Below are 11,885 nucleotides of genomic sequence, written 5' to 3'. Positions count from 1 at the left end.
CCCCCAATGGCTATTTGTCACTTAACTCTCAGTTTTGTTTTTTACGGCCTTGGCCGAATTGCTTTCATGTTCCTGTTGCTACTAGGCTGATAATTTGCTAACGGGCCTTATAGTGTAAGGGTGGGAAAGCAGAGGCACTTAGCCTGCAACAACAGCAAAACAGGGGAAGCAGTAATTTGGCATCTTATCTACGCAGATCTTAAATTTTCTTGACTCACTGGAGTCATAAATTAAAGTTTCCCCACTGGGTCTGAATAACAAACTTGGCTTATCCTGTTATTTATAAGTTTTTACAGAAGCATTCTCGGCCTTACAGTGCTATAATTGCTTTCACCTTTAAGTTTTGTATCTCTCATTTACTGAGTAAAAGCCTTGTAAATGTAACAGGCTATGCTGCAGTTCGTATTTTGATGAATTTTCGGACTCCCATCTGATTTCTTTCTGGTAAGTTACCAATGTATATTTTGATAACAATAGTGTGAGTTTTGGTTGTATGTTAGTGCTTTAACTTGCATTTTGGTTACAGCCCATAGCTTATCAGCAGAAGACATTTTGCCAGATTGTTTACCACAGTGTCTCAAGCACAGAGTATCCCGAGTTGCACCAAGTTCACTCTGGAACTTCAAAGGAAAATATGTTTGTGTATATTGTATGCTTGGAGAAGTATAATTGAAACATGTGTTATTCAGAATTCATGTAGTATAAGTCCACATGCAGAGACATGAAAATTTTATCCACACATAGTAAGTTGTTGGGTACATAAATTTGTTCTAGCAAGGCAACCCAAAAATCCATTTTCCAAATTAGGGTCATACATAATCCAAGGCAGAGATAATTTATTTATTTTATTAATTGTATTTCTATACTGCACTCCCCAAAGGCTCAAGGCTGTTTACATAAAACAACGAAATAGTACAGGTAACATTATTCAAGGTGGTAACAACAACAATAACATTTACATAATAAATGTTTTCACCAGATTCTTTTAACTGAAGATGAAGGTGGTATATAGATATATTAGCCAATTCAGTTAGCCATCATTTTTCAATTTGAAAAGCAATTCTGTTTAGAACAGTATGGGAAGTTTTCTGGGAGAAATAAGATTATCTCTGAAAGGCCTCCAGTGTCTTTACTGGGCCAGAAATCAACCAATCCATAGTTTTTCCTGTCAGTGCAATACAGCCAGATAGATCTATCCACAGTACTGGATAGCACCAAGGTGGGCATCTCTGTTTTGTTTTACCATCATATTGCTTTTGGGTGGATTGTATTAGTTTGCCAGTCTTAGATATCTGCTCCCACAAACTCTGTTGTATAGGATTGCCAACCTCCCAGTGGCAACTGGAGATCTGCTATTACAACTGATCCCCAGGTGACAGAGATCAATTAACCTAGAGAAAATGACCACTTTGGAAGTCTGATTCCACTTATATACCATTAATTTTCTTTCCCGCCCAAGCCCCCTTTCTTAGGCTCCACCCCCCAAATCCCCAAGTATTTCCCAACCCAGATCTGACAACCTTACGGCTGTACCTTTATTTAGGCTGCTAAGTAGGATGTGGGTTGCAACTGAATGCATCAGTAAATATTTAGGGCAGTGTGTGGGGGAGGAATTAAAGCTCTGAAATGTTTCCCCTCCCTACAGGATATACTCTCTCTTAGAATTAACTCAAAACTATTTAAAATTCATGTTCCATTGCTTGATATGACAGCCATTGAAATTTGGGGAATATTTTCCTGTTTTTTAAGTCATTGATTCAACAATTCTGGGCTTTTTTAAACAGGTGACTTTTATACGTTTTATCATTGTTTCCAGAGGGTTTATTATTTCATTTATATATATTCTATTGCAAGCTGTCTTGAGTTTCACAAGGGAGAAAGGCAACTAACAAATGCTTCAGATTAATAAAAAAGGAGCAATTCATTTACCTCAAATATATACAATTTGCATGACTGAGATCTAAATTCTAGTACCAGCATGGTAAAGCCGTTAAGAGTGACAGACTTTAACCCATTCCACACACATAGGATAATGCACTTTCAATGTGCTTTGGCAGCTGAATTTTCCTATGCAGAACAGGAAAATCTACTTCTAAAGTTCATCATCTATTTTGTGCAAAAAAGGCCCTGGAAAACCAGTTTTAAGATGGTGACAACTCACAAGCGGGGTACCCAAAAACAGCTCTCCTAGTGAGATACTTAAACGTGGAGGCACTCCATGTTCAATAAAGCAGCGTATCATTTTTAACGTTCGAGTAGGTTGTTAAGTTTTGACTGATTCGACCGCCCTCAATTGGCCACTGAAATAAACCATGAAAACAGAGAATGTAACGGGGCGACGCTTTAAAGAACCCACTGAGGCGAATAATGGCGCATCCACTCCCGCGTCAGGAGAAGCTGCAAAATGACGTTGGGGCGGGCCCACCTGTAGCTCCCTAAGAAGCGCGCAGGTAGGCGCCGACAACGTGGAGTCGACGGGGGGGGGGGGAACTTGGGGCGCATGCGTAGCTAGCGATGGCTCGTCTAATAAACTTACAGCCAAGAATTGGTTGGGGAGGGTTACGCCTTCCGTAGCAAGGGCGCTTGCGCGTTGCACTCCTCTTCTCCCTTCGTCAAGGGCGGAGCCTCTTGACCGTTTGCCCCTTCCTTTTTCTGTTGGCCCCTCCCCCTCGCTTCCCTTCCCTTCCCAGTCGGTGGGCGGGGCCACACGGCCAGTTGGCAGGTAGGGCGAGGAAGAGTGAAGGAGGCGTCACGTGACCACTGTAGGATTCCCAACATGGCGGCAGGGGGAGCGGCGGGTGTCGTGAGCCTCAGGATTTAAAGCAGCGACTCTTCCCGCCGTCTTGAGCGACCCCGGGCCGGTTTCGGGCACGACTCTTTACCGTGTGGTCTCGTTCATTTTTTCCCCCTGCTTTGCTCTGCTCCCCCACTACCCGGCCGCCATGAGGGAAAAGGGCCGCAGGAAGAAGGGCAGGACCTGGGCAGAGGCCGCCAGGACGGTACGCCAAGGGCGGGGGGAGGGAGGGCGTGAGGGAAAGGGGTGGTGGCTGCTCGTCTGGATAAACTGGTATTCCCCCCCCTCTCACTTTGGACGTACGAAATCCTTCGCTTTCCTCGAAACTCAGTTCCTAGGGCAAGTTTCCGAAGCAGATTGCTCCCTCCTCCAAGGATCTGTCAAAGTCGCGGGGAAGCAAATAAGCTTCGTACAGAGCTCGCGGGAAGAAGGATGGGGTGCTTTCAAGTAAGGAATAGGCTAGGCGTCGATGGAGAAGTGAGTTTGATCTGCTAGCCGGGTTGCGCATTTGGCCACCTGCCTCTCCCATTCCCACTAGCTATGGTCTTGTGATAATTTGGAGTGGGTTATGATTCAGGCTTGCCCTGTAACTGAGGTGAAATGTAGACTTTTGGAGAAATTTATTTTCTCTATTCAAGGGAAATGATTGTTGACATTTTTGTTCTTATATGACCGATCCTTTTGGAATTGTCCCACTGAGTGGTACAAACCTGTGCAGGGGGAGGTGGGGAAGGCTAGCTTTTAAAGTGATGGTTTATCTTTCAAATATTAATGAGGAGATGCTGTGGAATTCCCCCACTTTCCTGGAGAGTCATGATTAGTACTCTTCGGGATAGTAGGCTTTTACATTGTTTCCCAGGCCACTAGGGTATTGAAGGTGTTCTGAGTTTTTCAGATGGAGGGTATAATAATTTGTAGTGTATGGGGTGTGTGTGTGTGGAAAGGGCTCCTGGTGGCCACAATATTCAAAGAAAACTGGCACATGAGATGACAGAATATTCTGAAAAAGTTTTCTCATTATATAACGGAACTTGGAAAAGAAGAATGTCCCTGGTGCTAAAAATGAACACACAAACAAGTCCAGTCAATTTTATTGGAATCTAATATGCCTTTCCTCTGAAGGAACTATCCTTACAATTTTGCCCTTGCATTGTTTTAATATGTAACTTCATATGAATCAGGCACTAAAATGGTTTTATTATCCCTTAACTGTTTGGCTATTGCTGTATAGGGCATATTATACATTTCTTTGTTCCCTCATTGGTAATGTGAGGATTTCACTAGGTGTATGAAATTGATCTTTGATAGGTGCTTTTGACAGCTTCCCCTAGGTCAGGGATGCCCAAACTGTGGCTCTCCAAATGTGCTGGCAGGGGTCATGGTAATTGTAGTCTATGGACATCTAGAGACCCACAGTTGGTCACCCTTGCTCTAGGCTCCGTCATTCTAGCAGTTGCTTCATCTGTCCCTTCCTATCCATTTCTTTAAGTGTTATGTGTGTCAGTGGAAGATGATGGTATTACCTATTCAAGCATAAGCTACTGCCCAAACTTCTGCATGAGGCAAATTTCTGTGACTTCAGTGCATTAATTTCTTAATAGCCTCATCCTGTTAAGCATGCTTAAACCCACTGAAGTCAAGTTTTCAGTGTGTCTGAGTCTGTGAGGGTTGTATCTTTAGTAAGGAGTACTTGAGTAAATGCAAGTTTAGACATACTAACATTTCTGATGTGAAGATAGTTATGTGTCTCTCTATTAATGAATGGGTACTTGAGAGAATTTCTGAACTTCAGCTGAGGATAGATAAGAAGAAAAAGGGGCCTCTGTGTTTCCTTTAACATGTGGCATAAAGAGATGGAGAGGGGGTGTGTGTTTCATCATGGTGCTCTGTTTCTTTATGTTAATATTGCTGAAAACTTGATCGTGGATTACGTCATCTGAACAGTTTTGTGATAAGGACTTTCTGCAGCTGTGTAACATATTGACTCTGTAAATAATTCTATGAGTCAAGCATTCTGTTTTGACATGCTACAAAGACAGTGGACATTTGGATTCTTGGCATGGGAGTTTTTTGAAAGCCCAAGTTATGATAACTTCTTTCATGTGCAAAAATGGTCTGTTTGTATCATGAGTCAGCCCTCATTAATCTCTCCTTGGGAACTCAGAAGGAATTCAGTTGGCTTTCCCTGTTATAAGAATTGTCTTTTAATCTACAAAATATAAATGTAACTTTTAACAGTATAGGGGCATGATTTCTAATCAAATATCATGAGAGCACTTTACTTGCATATTTGCCTGTGTGAAGTAGTAGCTGTTCTTGGTGAGCACCTGAGCGGCAATTGCTCCTCCCTCAAACAGGCAAGTCTGTAGAGTATTCATAGGTGCCATAGAATTTTTCTGTACTGCAGTAATGTGGCTGCACACAATAGTATTCAGCCACATTAGTGTCCTGACTGTCTTTTAAAGTATATTGCATCATGGTATCTTAAAAGCTCCTTGGGCACAGAACAAAGTGTCCGTTTACCCCAGGAGCCAAAGTGCGAGGAAGAGGTGAAGACAGTGACAGCATACAACCCAGCTAGAGGAGGCCAGGCTAACGAGGAATGGGAAAAGCAGCAGTGGTGGCCCTCAAATATGGACTGGTGGCAGCAACCTCCTGGACCTGAAAGTAGCCAGGGTTCCATCTCCAGCATGCTCCTGAAGAGGAAAGCCTTGGGCAGAGCAACAGACAGTCAGCAAGAGAGCCAGCCGTGCCATCCTATATAAGTCAGTGCAGGAGGCTGGGCTCATCCCAACCCTCTATCGCAGCTGGGCTGGGGACAGGTTTGCTGCAGACAGCCACGCCAGCCAGAAGCTTCTGAGTTTGAAAGGAATAGAATCCTACCCAAGGGAGGAGCAGGAGGATGGGGAGATCTGGAAACACAACTATTCTGCATGTGAGAAGACAAGTGCTAGCAGCAGAGGAGAAGGAATAGGGTAATTCAACCCCCTCCCCTCTTGTTCTGAGCCTTGAGGATCCTCAGCAAAGGTGCCAACTTGCTGAGAGGGCAGGCAAGGTGTGAAACCTGGATCAGTCAGAGTCTCGCCAGTGATAATGTACAGAGTTTTAAAAGGCCATTTTAAAAATTAATTTGTTTTCCCATTCTGTATTTGATGATATCTGATGGTTGAAGTGCAGTGTAGTGGTTAGAGAGTAGGACAAGGACCTGGGACAACTGGGTTCAAATTCCTCACTCAGCCATGGAAACCTGTATGGGACTCTCACAATCTTTCAGCCTAACATATTTTCACAAGGTTATGAAGAGTAAATGGAGGAGATGAGAATTATATGAAAAGCTGCTTTGGGTCCCTGTTCAGGAAGAGGAAAAAAGCATCATTGTAGAAGTGTATTTGTAGATGCTGTTTAGGAGCTTAAGAAGCACATTTTTCAGGTAACTGCCACTGTTTATCAAGAGTTTATTTCACTTTTAAACTCTGTGTGGGGTGCTATTCATGTTACAACAGAGGGCCAACTGCTAAGATGCATAGTACTTATTCTTTCAAGAAACATCACATAAGTTGTACTTCTTTTGTATTCTATGCAAGTAGGAATACCTGGAAGAGATGCAAAAACAGTGAGGCAGAAATAAGATCAGCCTTGTTGTTAGGTAGTACAATTGGTGGGAAACAATTGATCAATTAGAAATTTAACACAGGTCTTAGGCCCCATTCAGGCAAGATGGCTACTTGATCTTAATATTAGTGAGTTTGAATATCACTGTTTCATTTTCAGGGCAACAGATCATTTATTTATTATTTTGATTTCTAGGCTGGATATCCCCACAAGCTGGCTCGGGGCAGCTTATACAGCATATAATAGCACATTTTAAACAATGAAACCAGTTTAAAGAATCAAACATTGTATTGTTTCCACAACCCCTATTGTCTTGTTTAGGTCTTCTTCTCTGTTTGATGGACTCCACTGGTATGGGGGGGGGTTTCCATAGAGGTGGAGCAGAGTGAGAGGGTGCACAGTGTGGGTGAAAAAGGGGGAGGCCCATTGTTTTATTTCAGCTGTTCTGGCCTCAATTGTAAGGGCTGATTAGCTCAAATTGTTAAGTGTGTGTGATCCAAACATCAACATTTGAATCACCAATTTAGTATCCGTCATTGCCTTCTCTACTCAGAAAAAAGGAAGCTAAAGCAGCTTGTAAATGTGTGTTAGAAAATCAGGTCCAGGAAGCATGCAGATGATTCCTTCCTTCCTTCTGTAGTAGCCAGGGTGCCTCTCAGTGCAAATTAGTTCTTGGAACAGACAAGTGGACCTTCCTAGAAGGCTAATTATGGGAGCTTTAATAAATCTGGAAATCAGTGGCAGAAAACCCAAAGGAAATTGGTTCACTAGGCTGTCAAAACATACTTGTTGAACATTTTGTTCCTAATGAACCCACACCAAACCACACTTCCATTACAGGGTAAACCTTGGGTTTAGATCAGAAAAAACAGGGTTCAAATCTCCATTGGCTGTAAAGATCAGACTAAGTGACCAACTATAGGCCAGTGACTACTCCACAGCCTAAGCTATCTCATCCTAAATGGGATGGGAGTGGGAGAGCAAGCACCATATTGAGCTTCTTTGAAGATGGGTGGAAGGAGGGAGCATTATGCGTACTTAAAGCATTTTTGCTGCCTTTTCCCCTTGCGGAACTCAAGGCGGTTTATCCAAGCAGTTAATCCTGTGTTTTGATTGGTAAAACTCAGGGTTTTTTAGGTAAGTACTTACATTTAGACATCTACATATCTACAAAATCTACAGTGCATCACTTACTTATGATGTTGCTGTTTAGAGTGCTATCATCATAGGCTGAACTATGTTTTGTGGTATTGCATTGAATGGCAGCGCATCTAACAGCTTGACAAGCAGAGAGCTGAGTCATGATTTTGTAAGGTGCAGCATTCAGCATATCCATGAAATAGCATTGCCTGGCACATCTATGGAATTACTAGTATGTTTGTGACAAGGGATGCCAGTTGAAAATGTGGGTGCAGAATTGCCCTGAAGACAGCAATAAAGCAATAATACTTCGTATGTTTTGAGGGCTTATAAGTGATCCTGTTTATTTCAATTAGACAGGTCAGCAGTATCCCAGTTATTGTAAACTAGTAATTAATCCCGCTGTAGCTGCAATACAGCGGGCGCTAGCTGTTTGTCCGCCCCCCCCCGCGCCGCGGCTTACCCAGGTGATCGTTGTCCATGGTGGGGGCCGCGGTGGCGGGGTATCCTCCGTCTTCGTCCGGTGTGGCTCCGGTCGCTGTTTCCGCTGTTGTCGCTGTTGGGCGGCTGCTGTCGTGGCATCGTGCAGTGGCCTGATGCGGCGAGAGGCGCTTTGCGCCTCTTGCAGCATCAGGCCGCCGGGAAGGGAGGGGCTTCCTCGGCAGCAGGGATGAAAGCTGGACCAGAGTCAAGAGTCAGGAATGGAGTCAAGGCACAAACCAAGGTCAGGAGCTGGAGACAAAGTCAAGACAAGCCAAAGTTGGATCCAGGAAGCAGTCAAGCAGAGTGTGTCTAAGTAAATGGGCAGGGAATGCCCAAAAGATCCCCAAAGCTGGGTGGATTAGCCTCCAGCCAAAGAACTTGCAGCTGGACCTGGTCCTCATCTGAGGAAAGAGCCTCAGCTGGAAACCATCAGGATTGGCAGCATGCTGACAGCCAAGCTGATCTTCTGACAGCAGTCAGATTGGCAGGCGATCACCTTCGCTGCTGCTCTGGGCGAAGTCCTCTGGGCTAGACGGGCCCTTTCCTCTGAGTCTTGTGGGTGCTGGCAAGTAGGTCTGGGTAGGAGCCTGGGGTAGTCAACCTGTGGTCCTCCAGATGTCCATGGACTACAATTCCCATGAGCTCCTGTCAGCGTTTACTGGCAGGGGCTCATGGGAATTGTAGTCCATGGACATCTGGAGGACCACAGGTTGACTACCCCTTATCCAGAGGATCAGGCTGGCCCTACTCTTTGACACAATCTTCCATGGCAGGGTCTACAGGTGGCCCATGGGGTGTGCTTGGCTCAGGCTGAGCACCTGGGCCGGCTATAGCCTCTGTAGCACCCTCTGGTGGCTCATCAGAAGGTGCAGCAGGTGCAGGCATGACACAGAATGAGTGTTTGGAATGACAGAGCTCTAGCATGTGTCTATATTAAAAGTATTGACCTGCTGAGCAGCTAAAAATGTTTCCTGTTCTCCAGAGGCTGCCATTTTCTGTCCAAGTACAAAAGAGGGAACAGCTTTCAATGCCATGATTCTGTGTGCCACATTATGCTTATGCAGGATTCTGCACTCAGCATTCCGTGTGTTAAAATAGTAGTTTTTCTTTGAAGTACTATTTGAGAAAGCAGTGGTTTCCCTTGTTCACAACTTTTTAGCCTATTGTAATGCATCCAAGCAAGATATCACCACCCAGAGCCTTTGGAGAGCCTTGTATTGAGGTTTCTTTCCCTATTGTCTGTCCTCATGAGTTGTGATTTTCAGTTAAATTGTACAGCAGATTAACTTTGAAGAATCCAGCCTTGCAGTAGAATTCGAAATGTATCATAACTGAATAAGTGAGCAAAAAGTGGATGCAGGACTGGGTAATTTTCCCAGGGAGATCTGGTTTTTCTTCTCTATTTAATCTGAGCGTGATTTATGAGTGTTATATGCAATATGGTTATGGTCCTGCTTTTCCACTTGGAGCTGTCCAGCTGTGGGATGCTCTTGAAATCACTTGTAGGGCCGGTAGAACGTCTCCAGACAACAGCCTGCTAATGTAAGATTATAGTTGACTAGTAAATGTGTTCTTTTTAATTTTCAGACTTTTGAGGATTTAAAACTTATAGGAAGCCAGATATATATTGTTCTGTTCATTTGGCTTGTTTGTTCTGTCAGTGATGCCTAAACTGCACCTTCCTGTCACAGCAAATGTCCTCAGGATTAAACACGACAATTTTGGGGGGGGGGGTGTTGAAAAGAGCAGTAGGGAAATTTGGAAATCCCGCCCCTCAAAAGGGTCCCATAAACTCTCAAAGGTTTGAACAAACTAGTCCCCACCCCCATTTCTCTGTCTACAGATATTTCATAGTGGCATGTTCAGCCCTCATCTTGCCACCTTTCTCCTCCCAGTTAATTTGTGAAGTCATATTTGGAAGATTTCCCAATTATACAAAAACCTCTGTCTTGTCTGTGGGTGGCCTTACTTCTCTGCTGTTGAGATCATGGGGAAACCTGACATTTTTTATTATGAGGAGAGATTTCTCGTTGTACTGGTTAATTTATGAGGTGTGGATATAATGGTACAACCAAGTCAGCAGTGAGATCTGGGGTAGAAAAAAGGGATACATGAATATCCTCTTGTCTTTAAAAGTCATCCATTCTTCATGTAAGTAGGTTATTTTTTTCCATAGAGGCACTAAAAGCTACCATTCATGCAGTTTTACTATCTTTTTTTCAAGCAGCATTTATTCAAAAGTGGGGAAAGATCTTTCATAAACCTTTATGCTAGGCATCAGCCTTACTTTGGCTAGCTCTCCATATTTTTGCAGAATTAAAGAGTGAAAATGTGTGAGAACCAGTGCTCTTTATGAATAAAATGACATTTTCATAATGTCTTTAAGTATAGTGGCCTATACTTAAAACATTTTAGAAATGTGTGCTTTGACCTTCTCCACAAACCAAAATTACCAATCCATTTTATAGCAGAGCATGCAGGTGTGTACATGTAGCGTGCTGTTGTGTACAGAGATGCGGATTAGGCTACTAATCCAAGGCTGGTGTTAAAAGGAAATGGAACAAGACATCTCTGACCTCCCTGAAAGCGTGTGTTTAGAAATACCCTTTGGACAAAGCAATTTCCCCCAAATCTGCTTAAGGGGATAGGGCAAGTAGGGGAATAGTCATCTACCATTATAAACTAGCCTGCATCATTGCCTAGAGCAGGGGTAGTCAACCTGTGGTCCTCCAGATGCCCATGGACTACAGTTCCCATGAGCCCCTGCCAGCAAACGCTGGCAGGGGCTCATGGGAATTGTAGTCCATGAACATCTGGAGGACCACAGGTTGACTACACCTGGCCTAGAGGATATTCTGTCCACTCATCTGTTAGCCTGTGGGGGCAGAAAGGATCTTTAATCTTTCCTTGAGTTTTCTGTATTCTCTTCAATTTGTACTGCATCAGCACAGAGAACCACTGGCATAGAGATACTATTAGAAAACTGCTCGTGGAATTGTGTATATCTTAATAGTCACCAGATGCAATAATGTGTGTCCCCTCTCTGTGTGGCAATAAGCCTCCCAGTAAAATTGTGTTGTCGTCCCTTCACCCAATAACATTAAATGTCCCTGTGGAATTGTGATATGGCTTGAAGGCCATTGTCCCAGATGTTTCATATTATAACCCCTAGGCTTTTTCTTCCAAAGACCTATTCTGCTGAGTTTGGACTGTATTTCATTTCAGATTTTAATTTTCCCTTCCTCTTCCCTCCCTGTGGTTCTGGTGCTTGTTGACAAAATGTTTGGATGGTGAGAATGTTGCAGTAGATTACTGTGATAGCTTGATTGAATTGCAGGTCCCAAGTGGATCCATGCAGACAGAGGCTTGGCAGAGCTTAAATTTAACAACTGAAGGAGAGCCCAGTGGTTCATCTAATCCTGAATCCAACTTCGTGTAGCAGCCAACCAATTACTCTGGAGGGTCAGCAACAGAGCATAGAGGCAAAGTTGTTTATTTTAATGTATTCTAGCTTGTTGGACTTTATGCAGTCTTTAGTAAAGACAGCTATATTCCTCCCAACGCATCCCTCCTTGTCCTGTCAATAGAGTTTATATCAAGGAATAGCTGTGTACCATTGACATTCCCCATTCCATGAACCTACCCAACCACTATGTAATTGTTGGAGATTCCCCATCATCTATACAGGTAGTAACCTGGGAATGGGTCTTCTAATTTCTCCTTCTATAAGGGGAAGTCATCCAAGCTGATTAGACCACCCCTCTGCTCACTCATGGCTATGCAAATTTTGTGTCTTCCTATTTTTGACAGGCTGGTCTTCCAGTTTGGATAGGCCTGCTGCTCAGCAGGCTTGTGG

At 43.7% G+C, this 11,885-nt stretch overlaps 1 protein-coding gene across 1 annotated transcript in view; it reads left to right on the top strand.

Annotated features, from left to right (window-relative positions):
* Window positions 1-2,714: 2,714 nt before the first annotated feature.
* ASXL2 (ASXL transcriptional regulator 2) overlaps window positions 2,715-11,885 on the top strand; it is an 81,808-nt gene continuing 72,637 nt past the window's right edge. Inside the window, exon 1 of the mRNA XM_077330725.1 lies at window positions 2,715-2,999. Coding sequence (XP_077186840.1) covers window positions 2,943-2,999 — 57 coding nt within the window. The 5' untranslated portion in view covers window positions 2,715-2,942. The remainder of the gene's footprint in view (window positions 3,000-11,885) is intronic.

Source organism: Paroedura picta, chromosome 1 (genome assembly GCF_049243985.1).
Source record: "Paroedura picta isolate Pp20150507F chromosome 1, Ppicta_v3.0, whole genome shotgun sequence".
Lineage (NCBI taxonomy): Eukaryota > Metazoa > Chordata > Lepidosauria > Squamata > Gekkonidae > Paroedura > Paroedura picta.
The sequence above is the reverse complement of the archived record's forward strand: the minus strand, read 5'-3'. Positions and strand labels throughout refer to the sequence as shown.